This window comes from Ochotona princeps, chromosome 5, assembly GCF_030435755.1.
Source record: "Ochotona princeps isolate mOchPri1 chromosome 5, mOchPri1.hap1, whole genome shotgun sequence".
NCBI lineage: Eukaryota > Metazoa > Chordata > Mammalia > Lagomorpha > Ochotonidae > Ochotona > Ochotona princeps.
The window spans coordinates 101,220,803-101,244,091 of NC_080836.1; the positions used below are offsets into that span (position 1 = coordinate 101,220,803).

Consider the following 23,289-nt stretch of genomic DNA (forward strand, 5'->3'; position numbering starts at 1 on the left):
TCCTCTTTTCTCCTCTCTGTATATATGACTTTCCAGCAAATAAATAAATAAACCAATAAATCTTAAAAAAAAAAAAAAAAAAGAGGCTAAGAGAAACTCCACCAGCATAGCTCTATTTAATGAGCTCTTTTAGGATCCGTGAGCCGATCTGAATGACACTGGCTAATGGAACAACTGACAGGGAGGTATTACCTTTTGGATTGCTAAGAGTTACTTCTTCACCTCTCCAGAGACCCAAATCAGCTCTCTGCAGTTCCTGAGATACAAGTGCATAAAACTCCAGTGTAGGTCCAAGACCTGTGCCAACCTACAGAGAAGCAAAAACAGAACAATTGTAAATCGCAAAAACAGTGGTGCTTCTTTCTACCTGCCACCCTCCCAGCAATGTGGATAATAACACTGGGTCAGTAGAATGCATGAGAGCTACTTTCCAAACCACCTGCTTGTATTTGCTCCTTCAGTCCTGGACACCTTGGAGAAGCAAGAGCAATTCAGTACTTCACTCTCTATACACAGATTTTTTAAATTAAAAAATTATTTGAGAATCAGACTGAATAGAAATGACCAAGGCTGTTCCAGGTTGAGACCGAAAAACTCAGGAGCTAAAAACACACTCCAGTTCTCCACAAGAGTGGCAGGAACCCAAAGCCAGGAGTAGGATACAAACCCAGCCCAGGAACTGTAATGTGGGACATGGGCATCTTAACTACTCAGCTAACCCCTCCCCCTATTCTCTTTGCGGTCTGAGCTCACATCAGCCATGGCAGAGTTAATTCAGGTTTCTACAGGATTTCACTTCATACAGGGGCTTCTTGAGCCCTACCGTGCACTGGTATCCCTGAACATACAGAGGGGAATGCCCTCAAGAGATCTCATGTACAGCCTTAAACAAGTGCCAGAGGTGATGGCGCAGCCTTGAATAGAACTACCCGTCCAGGAAACTAGGACACAGATGTGGTCGAGACAGTGTTCTCAGTCTCATCATTTTCTGAGGTTCCTTCAGGGCTATATCAGCTCAGAATGTGAACAGACACACAGCTAAGGACGGATTCATCAAAGTTCACGTGTGACATCAACCACAATCCTCTCAAGAAGTCTACACTCCACTTATAGATTACTTAAAATAAAGCACATTTAACCTTAATCACAATTACTTTAAAGGTGATTAACAACAGATGTGATTTAGCAACCCTAAAGTTTAATCCTGCCTCCCCATCCCTGTTTTAAATATTTATTTATTTGAAAGGTGGAGTTATGGAGAGGCACAAGCAGGGAGAGAGGGAGAACTAGCAGGAGGGAGGAATGAAAGGAGGGAAGAGAAGACCAGGCCTTCCACTTGCTGGCTCACTCCCAAAAGAGGCTGCAACAGCCAGGCTGCGTCAGGCCAAAAGGCATGAGCCCCAGAGCTTATTCCAAGTCTCCAGTGCGGGTACTGGGCCCAAGCCCTCGGACCATCCTCTGCTTTTCCAGGTAAATTAGTAGGGAGCTGGACCAGAAGTGGAGCAGTCAGGACTTGAACTGGTGCCCATACGAGATTCTGGCACTAAAGGCTACAACTTCACCCACTGTGCTACAGTGCTGGCTTCGAATCCTGCCTTTTCTTACAGTGATTGACTCAAACCGAATGATGCTTTTTAACTACATCCCTTTACACACAGTCAATGTCCCAACGAAACCTTGCAGCCACCCTTGGGCCTTATTCTTTCTTATCCCCTACAGTCAAACCCATCAGTAAACACTGTAGGTCCTGCTTTTAATTCTGGGATGGGCTCCGTGGTATAGTGGGTAATGCCACCACAGGAAGTCAGCATCCCACATGGGCACTGGCTCACATCCTGGCTGTTCCACTTTTGATCCAGCTCCCTGCTAATGGCCAAGGAAAAGCAGAAGATCCACGTGGGCTAATGTGGACAAAGCGTGTGGCTTAGCCCAGGGTCAGCTCTGACCGCTGAAGGTAGCAGGTAGATGCTTACGCGCCCTCCATGGTCCTCTATAACTTCCTCCAAATTAATAAGTCAATCTTTAAAAAAAACAAAATATGCCCTATGACCAACTACATCCAATCATCATTTCCCTCTTCTCTGATCTGTTGAGCTTCCTGGATAGTCTGTTTACATTCAATTATCACAGCATCAAGAGTGCAGAAGTGCACAGCAATTCTCACACCCTGCAAATATTTACTCAAAGTAAGCTCAGGTTCCTCCAGGGCCCTATCTATCCTATGGGTTCCCTCCTCCTGCAGCATCTCTGGCCTCACTCCTGCCCCTTAACCCTATCCTCACCATGCCCCAGCCACACCCATCCTCCAGCAGGCTAGGAAAATGGCCTCTCAATTCTTTGGCCAGATATGCTTCCCTCAATCAGCACAGACAGACGTGGTAAGTCATCCCACCACCTACCCAACAGCTTCCATTTTATTTTCCTTTATTCATCATACAGACTAACTTGTGTATGTGTACATAAAGGTATGTTTATCAGCTTCCCAAAACAAACAGAATCTGGACACTGGAGGAGAGGAGCAAATTCAAGGCCAGAACACACACAAAAATACCTGCAGTAACATAGAGCATTCACCAGAGGGTGCTTTATACCCAGATTAGTTCCTGTATAAGACCTAGCAGGAGAGCTATAACTGAATTCCATCAAATCACAACAGGGAAAAAACAGGGAAACTCTGCAAGACATAGCAGTATGCAAGAACTTCTTGGAAAAGACTCCAGAAGCAAAAGCAAATTAAAGAAAACATTTAAAAAATGGGTGCAATGGCTCAACAGGCTAATCCTCCCCCTTGCAAGTGCTGGGTTCCCATATGGGCACCAGTTTGCGTCCTAGCTGCTCCACTTCCCATCCAACTCCCTGTTTAGGGCCTGGGAAAGCAGTGGAGGATGACCCAAAGCCTTGGGACCCTGCATTCATGCAGCAGAAGACCAAGAGGAAGCTCCTGGCCTCAGATCAGCTTTACTCTCTTTACAGTGACCATTTGTGGACAGAACCAATGGATGAAAGATCTCTTTTGTCTCTTCCTCTCTCTAGTAAATTAATAAATTTAAATTAAAGTCTGACTTTCAAGTAAAATATTTAAAAAAAATCAAACCAAGGTATAAAAACAAAAAGATAATGAAAGTAAACTCAAAGTCATGTTCAACACTCCCTGAACATATACACCTAAACTTGCAGATTAAACTGGTGACTTACCATGAGCCAGACACGTCCCAACTGTGCACACATAAATGCAGTCACAGCTGAGAGGCTGCACTACAAATGCACTTATTTGTAAGTAAGAAAACTGAGGAAGAGAACAGTCGGCTACCGTCAATAATTAACTGGTACAATGGAATTCTTGAAAATTAAGTCCATAACAAGTTCAGGGAAGTTCTGCCTTTATAGAATAGAGATCTTTTGGTATACTGTCCTAGTTGTTTAAAAGCATCTCAAAGGAAATAAGACAAAGAAGAAAGCTCTGTTCACGTATGAGATGGTTATTTACATTAGGAGTTGTTGAATCACAGCTCATGAGTCAGACTACAGCAGCTCTGGCCCCCAGCCAGTTATGTACTGTAAGGCTGGAGTGCTTGTTTTACTTGAACAGTTGGGGGCGAAGGAACAGAGTGGTGAACCTGAGTAATACTTCATGATGTGTAAAAATTATACAAACTTCAAATTTCAGTGACCATAAATAAAGTTTTACTGGAATACAGTCACACTCACTAATTGATATTCAAACACTATCTTTATTGCCACCTTCAAACACTACAAATGCAAAATTAAGTAGCGATGACAGAGACTGAATTAACACCCACAAACTCTGAAGCATTTACTGTCTGGTGTTAAATGGAAGTTTCTCAAGCCCTACCACAATCTTCAATTACAATAATAGGTTTAGAACTAAATTAAACTTATGAAGGTCATAAAAAACAAGGTGAATAATAAAAACTAATTCTATCAACTAATTCAAACAGTGCTTCACAGATAAAAGATCAATATTGCTGGAGAAACCTAACAATATCTGGGCAGCAAGGGTCTTTAAGACTTTAATGAGGAAGCAATAAGTAAAAATTGAACAGCTAAGTAAGTGTTACACCTGAGTAAGTTACCACGGAATGCCAGATGCAATACTATGAAGCAGGTACTTCTCTCCAAAATGATCTAAGTTAGCACTTCAGTTTAAACACTGTCCATTTTTATAGACATCAACAAGGCAATTCTAAAATTTACATAGAATTACACATAAAGAATAATTAAATCTCTAAAAAGCAAGAACAAAGAAACTCATTCCTTGAATAAGACTTATTATAAAATGGTAATAAAAGAGTACAGAATAATACAATCAAGTAGAATCCACATAGGGGACCATGACCTTTCCAGAAAAAAACATATACCAAAACAAAAACAGTACTAGAAAAGTGGATGTTTATATTTAGTAATAAATAGCAATAGAAGACCCTTAAGCGTTACTTGATACCATATATAAAAGCTGAATTAACATGATTCATGGACTAAGAGGTAAAACTGCAACTTCTAGCGAAATAGCGAGACCATGCTTGAGGGGAAGACATTTGAGGATACAAATCAAATAAACTAATTTCTCATAATGAATAAATCCTATTGCTCTAAACCATAAATGACTATTCATAATGAATAAAAGAACTTATAAGTCAAACAATAATACAAATGAATAAATGAGCAAAATTCCTAATACACAAAGAAGGTACATGAATGATCAAAAAACAGTGAAAAGAGAACTGAAATAATTAGTCAAGAGGGAACTATAAACTAAAACCACAATTAGCTACCACTATAACCCACTCTGGGTACCTGAAATTCATAAACATTAAATTACTAGGTGGGAATGAATGTAAAATTTAAAAGCCAGCCAACTGTTTCTAAGGAAAACAATTTGATATTATTTTCCTTATACAACTCAACTCTACCTTATCAAATAACTATTCATCCAAGAGGTGAAAAAAAAACATAGTTCTACACAAAGACTTGATTCCACTGACGGTGTCATTTTAAAGTCCATAAGACTAGAGGAATGAAAACATGTTGATCATCTAGATACCTACATCCTGGTGTAATGGTGTGGTGGTCTAAGTCACTGCTTGGGATGGTCACATCCCATAGCAAAATGTGGCTGCCCTGCTTCCGATTCAGCTCCCTACTAATATGCCTAAGAAAGCAGCAGATTAAATCCAAGTCTGGGCCCCTACCACCCGCACAGGGCCACCGCGGTTGCTACCCCTTTTGTAAGAATTGAACACGAAAAACATGACAGAACATCTAAGCCATCAGAAGACTTCAAGAACTTCATCAAAAGATGGAAAGAAGCATGGTTTGAACAGCACTTCAGATCAGGCTCTACAATCAGCACCTAAGTATGAGCACATTGAGGTAGGCAGTGACAGCCAGCAAGGCTCAGAATTTTTTACCTCTGGGGTAAAAAAGCCAATAGCTTTCCAGAACGATCAAGACCACTCAAATAACCCCTTGGAACATTACCTCCATCCCCACGTACTGACGGAGTGTGACAGCAAGGAAAGGCGCACTTTGTCCTACTGCCTGCTGCCCTCTGTGGTAACTAGCAGACACCCAAGGCAAAGCGGAAACACTGACCTCACCCACCATCTTTATACCCTCCCGTCCTAATCAGAATCAGAGGCCTACATGAATTTGTAACCCCCTCACCCTTAAAATATTAAAATTAAAATTTAAGATGTATAAGTATTTCAGTAAACCTAAATTTCTTAGAAAAGCAGCTCAACTATTTTGAAAGTTGTTTAAAGTACCCTTTACTGAGGTTGGTTCTGTGGCACAAGCAAGTGAAACCGCCTCCTGTGAACTTGGCATTCTACATGGCTTGCCTGCTCACATCCTGGCTGCTTCATTTCCAATCCAGCAACCTGGTTATGAGCTGTTCATGACCGGGGAAAAGCAGGACTTTGGCCCAAATGTTTGGGTCTCTGTTACCCAGCAGGTTCTGGCACGGCCCAGCCATGGCCATTGAGGCCAGCTAAGGAGTGAACCAGTAGATGGAGGCCTGCTTGAGAGCACTCTCTTTTTGCTCCCCTTTCAATTTGACTTTGAAATAAACATAAATCTTTATTAAAAATTCCTTATCAACAATATTTATACAAATGTCCCTCTATGTCAGGAAAATTTGTTATCATAAAGGTGAACCTCTGAAAAATGGAAACCTTAGAACAAATGGAGAGAAAACAGAACAATCTTAGTTTTTAAGCTACTTGTCCTTCAAAATTTCATATACAAAACAGTCACATGACATTTTATCAAGAGCTCACCTCATTTTCATACTGGATTTCTAACATGGCCCGGGAACTGCCCAGATCCTGCATCACAGACTCGGCTTGTTTCAGCAGCTCCTCTCTGTTCACAGTGCGCTACAGAGAAAGCACATATGTGAGAAAATCATGGGCTACTTGCAATACACTGCAATTAACAGGGGAGATTTTTTGAGATGCAAATTAATCAATGCAATTACTAAAATACTCTTTCTATAAAAGCACAACTCAAAAGGTTAATAAGAAGTAGTATTGGTACAGTCAAAGCATCCTGGAATTCCGGCAGGAAATTAAAGGCAAGTGTAATTATTATGTATCTTTAGCTCACACTAAATTCAGAAAACTCATATTTGAAAAGGCAAGATCTCCACTACTTTGGCCACTGCAATTCTGGGTAGCAGCTTCATGAAATCTTCACCTTCATGGACGGCAGAGAAAGAAACAGGTGTGGGGATGGTAGGTGCTACTGTTTGAACATATTTGTGTGCACAGCTAAATTCAAAAGTCATGGGCTGGTGTGAGGACATCTGCAATCTTTGATAATGAGTCTAACGGAAGCTTGAGAGTTCAGGGACGTGGGGACCTGTTCTGGGGAGCTTTCTTGCGAGAAGGCTGGTTAAGCACCTAAGGTGAGCCTCACGCACCAGTTCTGTTTTCTGACTTACTGTGTGACCATTCCTTTGTGTGTGCTACACTGTGGTCATCCTGTTGCCTCACCAATCAACCAATGTGTCCAGCCTGCTCTTGGACTGTGAACTCCCTAGTACAACCCATTTCTAACTAGCTCATCTCAGGTATTTGTGTGTCACACAGGTAACAGCCAGTGAGACAGGTGAGCTGAAAACTTGCTGGCTCTGATACGCTAAGATCTTACAGATCAGACCCTGCTAGATGACTCTACCATGCCAACACTGCTGCTTATAGAATCTTAAAGAGAAAAACAGAGATGCGAGCAGTATGGTTCGCCTTTAATTATACGATTTGTTTCCGGTTTGGTTTCTTTATTCCCTAAACTCCCTTACCCACATTAATGTAATTAAAAATAACATTCATGGGACTAAGAGAGTCTCCAATAATGAACAAAAAGGCTGCTGAGCAGGGAAGTCCCATGGAAACCACAGTGCCATGAAGGAATGTTAAGACAGGATGAGGTCTTGGACAGAACCGGCCCATGTACTGTAGTTTAGAGCCTGTGGAACCAAATCAGAAGCCCTTGAACGGAGATCAGCAACGTGAGTACTAGTACACGGACCTCAAATATTAGTCTCTAATTGGAATGATACACTTAGAGAACAAAATGGATCTGATTAATTCTACCTACTAGATAAAAAAGCAATTTTAAAAAGGAGGCTACAGTTTGTGTTCCTGAGTTAGAAAAAAAGTCACAGTACAGGAAGACAAGACTCATTCTTGGTATCAGAAATAGGGAAAGAAAAGAAATGTATAAAATAATGTCAGGCACTCCATAAAAAGGACCTATTACAGCATGAAGAAGAGTATCTCAGAGAGACCAGCGCCAGACGACTGATAATATGGCTAGATAAATGATAAAGAAGATAAGGATGACTGTCTAATCCAGCCCTCTAAACCAACAGGCATACTTAGGGAAGGTACATGCCTCGTTTTCCCATTATGCTACAAAGTTCAGTCTATTTAAATACTTTTGGGAGAAACTTACTTTTTTTCTATCCAATCTAGGTGCAACTCTGCTGTCTTGAGAATCAGACTGGTTGATTTCTGGGTTGGTATCGAGTAATCTTTGCATTGCTCGGTCCCGATCAAATGCAGTTACATAGAAAAGCATTTGCCGTGTATCAAAAGGAAAGAAAAAGGGGCTGCAAAAACAATGCAACACAAACTGATTACCTGGATAATAATTACAAGCCATTAAAAAAAAGTCTGTAACAGAAACAACTTTTGATATGATACACAATCATGATAAATAAACAATTAAAAACAGCATAGGTAAATCAATTTTTAAAATTTCATAATTGACATTTCAATTAATCAAATAATTAAGTAAATTCCCAATGCAAAAATTAAATTTTAATATGTAAAATCCTATCCTGAAGTCTATCCAAAATCATCTTTAACCTACTTCAAGGCTTTTGGTAAGCAACATGACTAGTTCAAGTTAACTTTTAAAACACGACCATCACTTCTTGGTGCGAGCAACACAGCCACCTCAGTCTATCAACATATATCCAAGCATTATTACTTCATGATTTTCCTCCTAGTGCTGGTAACACTAAGCCATTGAACACTGACCAAATAGCAGCTACTGGCTTTCAAAGAATGAGCCCATCCTACAGTCTTAGTTTAGGAAGATCCAACTGCCTTGTGATGCATGATCTTAATGATTCTTTACAAAGCTGCCAGAACCACTTCCCTACGACAGCCTACACATCCTCTCTTCTTACATTGCAGGCACGTCACATCGCTCACACAGCTGAAAAACTCCATGTTGAGTATTACCAGTGGCAAATGTATCATCAGTACAGTCTTAGCATCTCCTGCTCATGGCTCAGAGAATTAGACACTATCTCTTTTGAGTCCAATTTTATTATGGCAGAGAATTTTCACTCTCTTCAGTTGAAATATCCTTGGGCACTTTCTATTTTGTATAAACTGACAACACTAATTCCACTTAACTAGTATCTTAACCAAACTCAACAATGTTGAACGTTTCAATACTATCATAAAGATATTTCTATAACACAGCAACCCCTAACCCCCTCAAGGCGACCATTCCCAGCGATTCTTACCAGGTTTTGCCTAACTCGGTAAGCCATGTAGGGATGTTTCCTGTCATGATTACCAAAGGGTCTTGAAGCTGTCTATTTGCTTTTGCTGTCAATTTACTGTTAATAAATTCACTAGTTGGAATAATCTCCTTGCACATTGCATTCTGGAAAAGGTTAAAAAGTGTGGAGTAAAACATTAGGATTACATTCACGATCTCTTTATTCCACACGTATGTTTGGATTTCACCTGCTGATCTCTAATATACACAACAAAACGACCGTTCATCACTGAGGTGTCCCAATCCAGACACAGTGCTGCATTACACTGCTGCCCTTCAACTTCAAAACACACAGGCCACAGATACTGGCTCAAATACTGGTGTGACAGTTACTATATATATCATGCAAGATCACCTGTTCTCCTCTTCCCTATATTACATATGAAGACCAGTACATGATTTTTAAACTTTATATACATCATTATTGCAACAAAATTTTAAATAAAACCAAACACTTTAGAGATAATAAGGCAATTTTTCACTTTCATGTTATAGCTAAATAAATCTAGAGTGATCTAATATTTTAAAAAAATTTGCGGAGAGAAAATTCAAGCATATAGGAATGAATGAAAAGAAAGTAGAGAACTTTCTATGGGTGAGTACACTGTATTTCACACAGCTGGGGTTCCTGCATTAACTTGACTCACGATTTTAGTTTCTAGTGAAATAGAAGATTCACCAATAACTAAACAGAAACCCAGAGATGACATTCATGAACAGATCATAAAAACCTTGTATTACTCAACATTACTCACATCATATAAGTAATACCAGTATCGACTGACGGCATGTAAAACTCGTAAGAGGAGGATCACATCTAATGATGGGTCTTCAAAAGTTATATTTTCAGGTGGTGTGGGAATGAGGTAAATTTCTAAGGGATTTGATACTGATGGACACACTCCATCTAAAAAGCAAAAGCAAAAAAAAGTCAGCTTTGGACAAGTTAGCAAGGATTAAATCAGGAAGAGCGGAATTTTTCTCTCTGCTGAAGTGTAAGTAACTAAAGATTATTATTTTAATGTTTGGTATCTTAGCAGGACATACATGATTTCTTTTAATCTTAAGCATAAGACATCCAGATGTAGAGAAAATTAATTTTTCTAATTCCCAAAGTTTACTACTCCAATACAATCTTTTTTTAGATTTATTTTTATTGGAATGTCAGATGTACAGGGAGGAGGAGAGACAGACAAAAATATCTTCTGTCCAATGATTCACTCCCCAAGTGGCCGCAATGGCCGGAGCTGAGCCGATCCGAAGCCAGGAGCCTGGAGCTTCCTCCGGGTCTCCCATGAGGGTGCAGGGTACGAAAGCTTTGGGCCGTCCTCCACTGCTTTCCCAGGCCACAAGCAGGGAGCTGGATGGGAAGTGGAGCTGCCGGAATTAGAACCAGTGCCCATATGGGATTCTGGCGCGTTCAAGGCGAGGACTTCAGCTGCTAGGCCACTGCACCGAGCCCTCCAATGTGATCTTAACACCTGACATTTTTACTTTGATAACTGCAATAAGAAAAATGAAGAGACAATCCTGCCAATGAGGAGCTGCAGTCAGTGTCCTCTTCAGCAGATAGCCATAGATATTTGTTTCAGCCTTCATGAAAATATGAAATTCTTAGAAAACATGTAATAAAGTTTTCCCAATTTTCTTTTCAAATTTAATTTCATGTTAATTTTTCCAACACTAAAGTCAAGCATCCAATTAATTTGTAGTAATTTTTATTTCTAAATTATATTTCACAGTTTTACTACTAGATATAAATCCCACCTTAACACCAAGAAAACAGGAAGACTACTGCCTAGGGCAATTGGTCTGATGCTATATCTTACCATGCCATAACTCATCGTGCTTTTTTGCATTTCTAGGGGATGTTTTCGTTGGAGCTGTTTGGGCTCTTCCTCTTTTACCACCAACACAATCTTTATTACTTTCTTCATCCTCTCTCACAGGTTTGTACCTAACATGGTGAAAGAGTACGTAGATTTTAAAACTGTGCCGTACACATGTAAAAAGTGAAACACCACAGACACCATCCAGAACTTCAACAACGCCTCAGGGTCCACACTCTTCTTGGTTTGAATTCAGACAGTCACAGCAACAACAGGCTTCTTACACAGACCACCTTTCTGGGAGGAGTTACAGGAGAAATTCTGGGTCAACTAGCTCTCTAAAAACCTAAGTAATAGCCACATAAGGATCATGTAAGAAGTCTAAAGACTCAAAGATGCTGAATTTGTTAGCTAAGCAAGCATCATTTTATGGAAGGATTTTTTTGTTTTAAGATTAAAATTATTTCAGAAAAGCAGATGTAAATTATGACTTCCCATGAGGGAAAGGCTACATATTTGAAGTCATTTTCACTAAGTGGAAAATATAGGGTCCCTTCTCCTTAGAAACTCCAGTCACTAACTTAATAGGTTCCAAAGCTTGTGAAATGCCAAAAGAAATAATTTTTAGACTTGCCATATTGTATGAGTTTTTGTCCAAATTCCAGCTCTTCCTAGGGGATTGCTCTCATCATCCGTGGATTCTCTTTCATCTTCAGTCTGTATGCTGAACTGCCGGACCGCCTGATACACAGTCATGTTATATGGTAGTAAATGTTCTCCAATGTAAAACTGCAGCCTGTGTCTTACATTTCCTGAATTTAAGAACTGAGCAGCCTGAATAAACAAAGCAGAATCCATTTAAACTTCAAGTCCTGACCTTTAGACATTACTCCCCCTTTAACTGCTACAGTATGTTGCTAAACCCCTGGTGAGTGCCCCGAACAGTAGAGAGTACCAAACTTTATACACTGGATATTTCTGAAAGGAAATGTTTGACACCAGAAGTTTTTGAGATTGCAAAATATCTGCATACAAAAAATCAGGAACATTGGGACAGGACCCGAGTCCACTCAACTCACTCATGTGTCCTACACACCCAGTAACGCAGTCAGAGTTCATCTGACACTTTCAGTGCACCAGTATTCTGACTGTGACTTATCAGTTAAGTGAAGGTGTGCAATTTTGTACTTCTCACACCCTATTTCCTATTAGGGATACTCAAAGTACATATCTATGACAAAAGAGATTTTGTTAGTTACACACTTGAGACTAACAATAAGAAAATAAAACAATTCTACTATACAATAGGGACTAATAATATACATTTAGAAACTGCTTATTTCTGGAACTCTCTATTTTCCGACTGTGGCTGCCTAGAAGTTAACTAAAATTGTCAAACACTAAGCAACGTGTTAGAAAACAGTGGGAATGGGACCTTACCAGAGACTCATCTATCTCCTCATCTGACCCCTCATCATCACTGTCTTCATCATCTTCTCTCACTCTTCCATAACCTAAACACCCAAAAGAATGTTAAATTCCCAGCAACTGTAGCGAGCAAAGGAGGCCTGGACAGTGATGAAACTAATATGTTCTTAGAAAAACATACATGTAATTACACTCTAACTTATGAAGTAGAAAGATCTTAAAAAATTGTCCAATTACAATAAATTAGCTAATCACTCCAGAGTGCAGAAAGCTCACACAAAAATCACATGTTTCCATTGTCTAGGTTTTAGTAGAAAGAGCATGTAACAGGAAAACAATGCAAGTAAATTTCAGACAAAACACATATAATATCAATGTACAAAGACATGTCCAACGTACCTCTGACAACCAGGTATCTTTCAATAGCCTGGACCAAAGCCAGGGGGTCTATCTTGACAGGGCCGCCCTTCCACTGCTTCACATTCGCACAGTCTGGATGCCTCTGGAGCTGGCATTTCAACTGATGTGTGTTGAAAAATTTTAAAGCCTGTGATCCTCTGTTGAGAGAAAAGCTCAAGATAATTTGTGAAAAAAAGTTATTCTATTATTTTCACAATATATACCACTTAAAATTAAAGATAATACAAATTCTGAATTTTTGAAAGCATAAGGAAAGACTTACCAGCACTGTAAATGGTAAAGTTAGAAATTTAAGATATTCAGAAAAAGATACTACAAATGACTACGCATGCATGATCTGAAAATATGAAGTCAACATTCAACCTCTGTCTCCCCAGGAATCCAAGTGAGTAGAAATTGCTCACCATAGAAGCCTGTTAATTTTTCTGTAATACAAATTGCTCAAATATTTAACATGTTCACCTTTGCAAAACATCTCTGCTTTGGCTTTTGAAGATGTCAAATCAAAACTACTTTGAAAGTTAACCTTTAAACCTGCAGATGTGTACCTCTGCACAAAGCAGGTCACATCCACAACAGCTGACATCTAGTCACAGTACTGCAAACAAGTGGGTCTGGACAGGCTTCAAGTGCAGTTACATGATACGGGAAAGAGTATCTCATCATACATTAACATATACATAAAAGTCTTATATAAAGTTTAGCAAAAATGACAAGTATGGCAGCTTTCTGAAGCACAGCCGAAGTGTTCTCATCTTTCAGATGTTCTTGCCCAAGAATACGATGAAAATGCACACAACCTATTAATTTTCAAACCCATTACTGCTCATTAAATCCATGAATTCAATAGTGCTTTAAAAAATATATTCTAAGATACATGAAAATGTAGATTTTAAAGCCAAACTTCTCGTTTTCTATGCTTCCCATAAAAAATTCCATGAAGTTAACAAAATTTCCCCATAATACATAATGTTTACAATAAATTCTTACTGCAGTAGCATCTTTACCACTATTACTGACAAGAAAAACAAAACTTCACTAAATAGTAAAACTTCAAAATGAAATCATCTGTTAAAACCCATCAAGCTTATTAGTAACTTGCATATATATAAATGACATTACTGCACAGGATTTAAACTTTTTAGCCCATATTCATAAAATTCTTAGAAGTCATATACTAAAATATATTACTTTAAGGAAAATTACGCATATTACATTTTGCCAAAAAGATGTCACTAGGAGATATATATGTATATATTTTTTTAAACTTCATGTTAAAATGCATGGTGTGATTTAGAGACAAAAAGCATTGGACTCAGAATTTAGATACTTATTGAGAATAATGTTCTTCAGGCAGACCTACTTGACCACACCGCTTACCATTTTACCTCAACCAAGTTCAGCAATAATCCCAACAGCAACGGCACATGCAGGCAGTGGGCCTTACCTGCCTCCTGTCCCGTTTCCACTAGGGAAATCATGCACTTTGACTGGAAACTGTTCCATCTGGCTGAGGCAGTTGTTCATCTTGTGAACTAGTGCCAACAAAGGAGCATTACCCACTGGTTCTACTCTGCCAATAGGCTCTTCTCCAGGAAGCTAAAGGCATAAATGAAACAACAGTTTAAACAAGGCCTTACAATTTTAAGACAGTTTATGAAATACTCAAGTATTCACTTCAATCTTTTCTAGATTTGATTAATAATAATGTTTCCACATTAGTATAATCACACCATCACATTCTTTTTCATAGCTCACCATCTTTTATAAATGATTTCTACACCAGAAGGGTTCTGAAAACAGTTACATGATGTAAAATCCGACCCACACAGCTGCAACATGACTTAGTCTTTAATTGGTTTTCCTAAGAATATCTGTATGCTGTGTACAGTTGTTCAGAATCATTAGGAATACCAATCTACATTACAGAACCATAGAAAAACATCTGATAAGAGATTGCAAATGCACACATAATCTTTATTAAGTTATTTACTTATTTGAGAGACAGAGAGACAGTTTACTCCCACATCCAGTGGCTCAGACTCCAAATGTGCCTAACAGCTCTGGGTGGCACTGAAGATGGGAACTAAGAATTCAATCCAGGCCTCCCATGTGTGGTACAGAAACTCATTCACTTCAGTTGAGCACATCACCTTTAGAATGGCTTTAAGACTATGGCCAGTACTGCTACACAGATCTGATGAACCTTCAATAAACATCTGTTCTGACAAAGACAGCCCCATAAGTTGTAACAAAAAAAAATGTTGCACATCCATGTTGAAGCAGTCTTGACAATACATAACAGGATTATTATCCTTTACACCCCAAAGGGTCAGGAACCTTTTTTATACCAAGGTCAACTGGAAACTTGTATCATCGGTAGGCCATACAAATTTACCAAGCTAAACTTCATGATGCCTGTCTGAGCAGGGCACAGGTGAATGAGCTGGGGGCTTTCTATAGCCACTGAGTCAGACATCCCCCAGCTGTGATTTACCCCTGTCACACAGACACACTTCCTCAGGAATGCCTTGTTCTAGGCAGTTGTAAATCAGGAGACTATTAAATCAGTAACATTCAAGAGAATGAAGAACAGAAGTGATTCTGGGTTCCTGCCTCATGACTCACATTATAAATGGTGACTAAGCACTCCTAAATAGATTTGTTAAGGCTATTTTATACACCAAATAGAAACAGCTATGTCTACCCTCTCAGATGATTACAGCTGCATTACGCATAACATTACTTTCCTAGAAGGTACAGCAAAACGCAGTACATGAACAAATAAACATTGCAAGTAAATTCAGAAATGAGACCACTACCGTAGGGAAAAAAAGTTTCAAGATATTGTACAGAAATCAAAAAATAAACTTGTGTGTCTGTTTTATAACTACACCTTTTGATAATACAAAGGAGTCCAAGGAACACAAATGAGGAATCAGGATGTGGATGAAGACCTCCTTGGAATGATAACTGCAAGGAAACTGGACGGAAGAGGGAACACTAATTCTCACATTAAGACACAAAAGCATTTTTAGATAACTTACTGGAGAAGAAAAAAAGACATGAAGGAATCTCTTTAATCTGATCTCTCTGCTCACAGCATCTTTTTCATTTTTAGATGTTAAGTAAAGTAACAGCTGCTTCACAAATCCACTGTGTTGGATTTCAAACGATGAAACATCTGACTCTGAGACAATGCTACGAATTTCTACAAGGCACTCAGCTCCACCATCCACCTGAAAGAGTTGGAAAAAGTATTTCTTTACTAATGTACATTCCAAAAGAAATCAAATACATTCTTAATGCTTTAAAAAAAAGTTCAGGAAAGTGGGACGTTCTGTAATGTTTATCTCTTCATCTGCTTGAAAGGTAGAATGACAGAAATCTTCCATCTATTGGTTCACTGCCACACGTGCCAGCAACAGCTAAGAGTGATCAGGTCCAAGCCAGGAGCCAGAAGTCCGTCTGTGTCAACAACATGAGTAGCAAGCATGCACTAACCAAAGCTGCATCAGAAATGGGAGGAGGTGGGTCTCAAACCAACAGCACTCCTAAATGGGTGGGACAGGGGTATCCCAAGCAGCAGCTTAAGTTATGTGCCGGACGGCCTATCCTAAGTGACTGATCTTCCACACACATGCACTCTCCAACCCCCTCCACACATGAAATATTTCATAATGAAAAGCATATCTCCATAATTACATAAGGTGAAAACATCCTTATTCAACAACACATAACATACCTGTGTAATACACAGATGATAAAAAACTGAGGAGAAAAAAAGGCTATAAAATTTCTTGGAAACTATGAGCCCAAATTGTTTGAAAAGTCAAGAAAATGACAACTATGACTCAGATGAAATGCATTATTAAACCTCTATCCTTTCCCATTCTAAATTAAGGCAGAAAGGCCTAGAAACAATTAAGTCCAAAAGCAACCATGGTCAAGAGACATTTAAGAAATTCTCATGTCAGGAAATGTGAGATGTGAAGGAAACTAAGTTGAGATTTCTAGTGTATTTAGTCACAAGATGCTGAAAGCGCTGGCAGTAAGGACAGTGTGAAACGTCAGTACCTACAAAACCACATTTACTACACGGTGGGAAGCACGATGCTAGACGCTGAGACGAGGACAAGGTACCTGGAGGTTGAGTAGTTCAGTTGCAGCACAAAGTCTCTGAAGCACATTCAGAGCAGGGTTGCTCCCATCCATGTTCTCAGAACTGAAGTAACGTTCTACAAATTTGTGGGCCTGCTCCTTAATCCAACCTTTAATTTTTTCCCTACAACAGGAAAACGGAGATCATGTTTCAGTGTGTACAGAAATGATCTCAACTATCGAAACGATCTCAACTACAACTTCTGATCGAAAGCAAACAACCACTACACTGAGAACCTGTTTGGTCAGTGCTTGAAGATTAGTAAAATCAGATTCTGTATTAACCAAATTATGTTTCATTTTGAAAATAGGATAAAGTATGCCTAGAGTGCTACACAGGCATTTACAGTACAGTTCAGGTCATTACACAGATAACAAGGTGTCCTAATGTCTAGGGACCCTAAAATGCAACAGTTCCCCTAAGAATACTTCCAAATGCAATTTCTGAGAATTGTTCTCTAAAGTACAGGCAAACCCCTGATTACTCATTCCATGTGTTTCCCAGGCACTGGCACAAAGGGGCCTAGGCTTTGTAAATTACAAACCCTGAGGATTTCAGAAATACACATCTATTTTTCTTAATTATTTGTTAACTGAAATTCAGAAAAATAATAACAAATAAAAAGTTTTAAGTATGTATATTTTCCCAATGGTACTACTTTATTTAAAAAGTTTCATATTTATAGATAAAGTAATTCATAGTACTACTATACATCCAGGACCAAAAATAAAATGATTCCCAAGAATTTTATAGCTATAAAGTGATGTGAAATACTTTAAATAGTAAATAGTTTAGCTAACAGAGTTCCAACGTCTAAAAAAGAATCTGCTCCAAAATCCTTAAGCTCCATCATGATATAATAGGGAAATGTTATCACGGAAACATGTAGACAAAAAATGTCCACTTTCATTTGTCCACCACAAAACTGAGGAGCAAGTCCTATTTTGAACAGATGACTTCCAAGTAGAGATACTGAAAGGAATTTTGATGAACATGAGGACAGGGCCTGAGGCAGGAATCATCAAGTGAGAGTCTTTGCCTCTCCCTCTTGGGCTCTGCCCATTAGAGAACAGAGTTAAAAGTTTTGTGGCAAGCAGTATTTCCCTACTAACCATGCACTCACTGAAATCATGTCAATATGGAAACGGAAGCAAGCAAGGCAGTCCTGCCTCTACATCACCTATTATTGGATATGGTGTCCTTTGAGGCAGCCCGGGCAAGACCACTAACTCCTGCGGTTCGTGCTGGCTCAATGTTGTTGCTGTTGGACTGAGTGCTGAGCCTTCCCCACGTTTTTGGATTCAAGCTTGCCAGGAAAGAAGATTTAGGTGACTGAGTAGTGGTGGGGCTTTTAGCTATTAGAAGAAAAAACAACTACAGTTAAATGGTTTTAGTATAACTGATGAAAATCAACTTGAATTGTGACATGAACATTCATAATAACTGAATTACCTGAAAGAACTAAGACTACTGGATCTAGAGGAAGCAAGCATACTTTGACAGCTATTAGCTTCTCCCCTGGCTCCCCAGTCTCACCCACAGTTACCTTGATTGTCTACTCTGTCTTCATCTCTTGGAGGTGAGTACTTTGGCCTTCTCGGCCCTCGTTTTGGCAGTCGCTTTCTTTTTAGAACATCACTTAATCGACTGTCACATGGGAAAATATGGAATAAGTTTAGTAACAGTAATCACTAATTTGTATCTTCAATAAAATGGCTAAAACAATGAGTTACAAAATATTGTCACAACGGAACATGTTTCACTTGGTGATTATTTAACAATGACTATATACCATTCAAACAAAAACAGCTATTGACTGTTCTGAATATGCCATGGGAGCAAGCATTCAGTGTCACTTGGAGTGCCTGTATCTTTTACCAAGAGTGGACAGGCTTGAATTCTGACTCCACTCCTAGTTCTAGCTTCCTGGTAAAGTGTGACCTGAGAGGCAGAAACTGATGGCACAGTACCTGGGTCCATGCCACCTATGGGGGGAGCTTTAACCTGGCCTGACCTAGCCCCAGTGTGTGGGCCTCTGGGGAAGAAAGTGAATGAGAAATCTCTCTCGCAACCTCTCAAATACACAGAAATCCTTTTTTAAAAACCTCACAGAATTATGTTTTTAGTCTTCTTTTTCAATTATACAAAACAAGTATAAAAAGAACAAAAAACACTCTAATCACCAAGTAGAAAAGTATGTTTCATCTAGTTACCAAGCTTCTTCCTAAACACAAATGGCAACAGTGAAATATCCATACTTTCAAAACACTTTCCTGTTTACAGTATACTCTCCAAAGAAACTCCATGGATGTGGCAATGGCAACATCTTGAATGAATGCACTTTCATAATACTTTTTAGCCTATATACAACACTAATGGGCAACAATGTAAGTAAACTTTTTCAAATTAGAGCCATACATAAAACTGAGTATCTGTAACCTGTGTTCTTAATAGTGGACCTAGTTTTAAATAGTAATAGATTCTCAGAATAACAAAGGCATACAGATGGAAAAGATGCAAATTAAAAAAAAAAATTTAAGTCTTCTAACACCTGACATTTCTATAGAATAATGCGTTCAAATATATATACACTTAATAAAACAAGTGAAATTTCATAAGGGCAACCTTAAATGTGGCTGAATAACTTCCAATATAAAATTAAATGACTTTTTTCATTTGCAATCCTACTAAAAAATAAAGAACTACTTAAAGCTCTGAAAATATTTTAAGAAAAATGTTCTTTATTCTTCCTAAGTTCTGTGGAACTCACTGAGCACCTAGGAGCTCTCAGGCAATAGTATGCCGACTTTCCACAGCAACAATACAAGGCTATTGCTAACAGTTAGGGGTGGGAGGACAGCCATGGAGGAAAAGGAGTGGATATCAAAGCTGGAAGGAATGACAGACATATATGCAATCTCAAAATCAGAAAGGTGGGGAGTTGCCAATACGCTCCAAGCTCAATTCCACAGTCCAGACCAGTAACATGGGTACCACTCCAAATCAGCAGCATCGTAACACAGCTTGGGCCCCGAGGTGCAGCCACAGGTGCACGATGGCCACCAGAAGGCTGCAGAAGCAGCGACCCGCAATCTCCTCACCTGGCTGGCTAGCTACCACTCTGCAGTTTGTAGGTTAAACTGCTAAGCTCCAGTTAGTGAGTACCGTTGCTTTACCAACACCTACTATAAAAGTAAAAGGAGTAAAAAGGTGTCTTACACTGAGAACATTTTGTATTTCAGGACTAAATATAGTGCATTAAGCAATTTTCATGAGAAAATACCTAACATCAGACAAAAACACATTTTAGAAAGTCATTTGTTTCTAGACTACAAAATGAAAAACCAAAATGAGGGTTTTAGTAACATTCTTAATAGAACATAACACATTAAGAACTGACAAATAGAAACTGAAAATTTTACTCAACAACTTCCGTTTTCCTTTACTAAACACAGAGTACTTGTTCCCATCCTTAGGAAGACAAACAAGAAGTCAGATTTTTGCGCCTTCACTGCCAAAACTTCCAGTCTTTAACATTTTTCATTGTATCAGTAACTGCTAGTTTCAATAGGTTTGTGACAATGTAGTCAATAATCACAAATTTTTAATATCAGATACAGAGCCTAAAACTCCAAAATCACACATGTAAGTTAAACATATGGCTTGATACTGTAAGGTTCCAAAACCTATTAACTTTATTCAAATGACATCTAAAATTGTAACAGAAAGATGGACACCACTGTTCTGTGTTGCCCTGTGTGACTCTCAGGAACCAGCACAGAGCAAAGGCAAAGCCAGGAAACTCACAGGCAAACTGCCACTTACCCTTGTGGGCTCAGATCTAAAGAATCATCCCTGCTGTGCTGCAAGCTGGGTGAGCCCACGTCAGCTGGGGCATTCGTGGCCGCTGTAGCCGCTGCACTGGTGACAGGCGCTGTGGAGCCCAAGGATCCTGACCCATTGGTACACACCTTTGGTGGACTTGTCAACAAAGCCTCGGATTCTGCCAGGTGTTTGACCTGATGCATCACACCTTCACAGCAACAGAGATGAAAAGCAGCCGGGTTCAATCAGGAGTCAGGACTGCCTACTTGCATTACAAAAATTGTAAATTCTAACAACGTTATACAGGCAATGACTGAAAAAAGCTGGCTAAGATGTTACAATTAAGGGATTCTATTAAGAAAACCAACTGATCTTTCAAAGTAAAAGACATTTACAATGAACGTCTTCTAATATTAAAAACAAAATCCAAAGAAATTTAATAGGATCACAAGTTAAGTCCTACTCAAGTTCAAAATACCACCAGTTAATTAACAGAGGCACACTGCAACACCTTGTGGCATGATACCAGATTTAAAAAAACAGACCTAGATTTGCTAATTACCCTCAGACAGCTAAGTAACACTGCCACCAAAATGCAGCTACGGATAGGCGGGTGGCTGTCAGACACCTTAGGGAGAGGTTGTACACAAATTATCTATCAGTCTGTAAACTGTATGCAAATCTGTGGATCTGTGTGAGCAAAGCGCTGCCTTCACACTTTTTAATGGGGAAAGATTCCAGCACTTCAACAAGATTCTAAAGAAGGAAGAAAGCAATACGGGAAAGGAGAATGGAAGAAATGGGAAAAGGCAGTGCGCAAGAATGAAAAGAAACCAGAATGATTTGTAAACTATTTGTCCTGCAAATATAATTCTATGTAACTACCTGTCAGACTGTTCCGGGTGCTTAATATGGCTATGATCAAAACATTCAGGGGGTTTACTGAATAGTGGAAATAAGGAGTGATGAGTCTACAGAAATAGTGTGGCTTAACCATACTGTCTGTAGGAAGATTAAACCACATCCAAAAAGAAGATACACTTTCAAACAGAACTTAACATGTATACCAAAATCTGTAGGTACAGCAGGATCTATCCCAATGCAAAGCAGAAGCAATCAAAACTCCTCCATGAATAGCATTAACATTTATGCCACTACACATTTCAGGATGTGCAATTTTAATCTCATAGTATTATTAAAGTGAAAATTAAGGTCACAGAAAAAACAATACTGATTCTGATAAGTTTCAAACTGGAAAAGCAGAACAGTGAAAACCAAATATCATAAAACCATGATCATTTTTTTTTTCTTAACTGTAGTAGATGTTTATTTTATTTCTTGCTGCCCTAGGCTCAATAATTATTTATCTATATATTGCTACTACAGAAGAAATCTTTTTTTTGTAAGAACACACTATGAAATTTCTCATAAACATCCATTCCTTAATTGAATCTTATTAACTTTTTTTTATTAATTATTTTGCATTATGTGACAGTTTCATAGGCTCTGGGAATTCCCCTACCTCTCCCCACGCCACTCCCCCCTGGTGGCTTCCTCCACCTTGATGCAGTATTACAGTTCAAATTCAATCAAGATTCTTTCCTTGCAAACGTATATCAAGCATAGAGTCCAGCTACTTATTGTTCAGATTGGTTGAACAGTTTCTTGGGGAGACCATTTCTGGTCCGAAGTTAGAGCTGGTAGAATATCATCCCAGTCAATTAAGAGTCCCAATATAACATCAACAGCAATTTGCAACATTATGGAATTGACATGATTTTGAGTAACCAGTATGTTAAAAAAAAAAAAAAAAAGGCAAGTTCTTAACCACAACCTATGATTAGCTCATTGACATTTCAATTTTAGTTTATATACAGGACCGGCTGCTATATACCTTAAAATGGCTATAAGGTACCATTCAGCTGTCTCGTGTCTATTTCATTTTCGTATTTAGCCATTTGTTGTGTTGAAGTATAATTTTGCTGATCTTGGCAGATTTTAGGATAATCTAGACTGGCTTGTAACTCTAACAAGACATTTGTCGACAATTAAGGTGCAGAACATTTTGGGGGGGGGGGGGGGCTGTGCAGGAAAATCCTCAACACCATGGTGAGGAGTGACTAATCTTTGTATCCCACCCAGCGAGGCATGAGCCAATCCACGCCAGCTCTTTCCTGTCAGATTCCAAGCTCTACTAAGATCATTTGAGACTAAAAGTAAGACACACTAAAATAGATCTATGAACCCAGGAAACGGCTATTTAAGTGCGTACCTTTCTTGTTAATATTTGGTCCCTTTGGGAAATGGAGGAATTTGGCTCCCCATTTGTTTATGTATGTGTTAATGAATGTCTAAAACTGCAGCTATTAGAACAAACCTAATTTTACATGGTGAAATTATCTTTAATACATATACTATTTTCAGTATGTGAAAAGAATTCAGCCTAAGAAAATGTTGATGAAAGGACAAAAACAAGAATTATTCATACAAATAAGGAGTCAGAGGAACACAAAATGATTTCCT

At 38.9% G+C, this 23,289-nt stretch overlaps 1 protein-coding gene across 18 annotated transcripts in view; it reads right to left on the reverse strand.

Annotated features, from left to right (window-relative positions):
* Positions 1-23,289, reverse strand: part of TRIP12 (thyroid hormone receptor interactor 12) — a 127,537-nt gene that overhangs the window by 11,222 nt on the left and 93,026 nt on the right. For 13 of the 18 annotated variants that reach the window (XM_058665088.1, XM_058665086.1, XM_058665085.1 and 10 more), the window contains 15 exons: positions 20,767-20,974; positions 18,488-18,588; positions 18,122-18,296; positions 16,923-17,064; positions 15,827-16,018; positions 14,227-14,378; positions 12,759-12,931; positions 12,372-12,445; positions 11,566-11,765; positions 10,932-11,059; positions 9,858-10,009; positions 9,065-9,207; positions 7,978-8,134; positions 6,300-6,398; positions 193-307 (listed from right to left, as the gene is read on the reverse strand). In XM_058665088.1, the coding sequence (XP_058521071.1) occupies positions 193-307; positions 6,300-6,398; positions 7,978-8,134; positions 9,065-9,207; positions 9,858-10,009; positions 10,932-11,059; positions 11,566-11,765; positions 12,372-12,445; positions 12,759-12,931; positions 14,227-14,378; positions 15,827-16,018; positions 16,923-17,064; positions 18,122-18,296; positions 18,488-18,588; positions 20,767-20,974 (2,211 nt within the window). The remainder of the gene's footprint in view (positions 1-192; positions 308-6,299; positions 6,399-7,977; positions 8,135-9,064; positions 9,208-9,857; positions 10,010-10,931; positions 11,060-11,565; positions 11,766-12,371; positions 12,446-12,758; positions 12,932-14,226; positions 14,379-15,826; positions 16,019-16,922; positions 17,065-18,121; positions 18,297-18,487; positions 18,589-20,766; positions 20,975-23,289) is intronic. The other 5 variants (XM_036493244.2, XM_036493239.2, XM_036493243.2 and 2 more) reach the window with 1 other exon arrangement.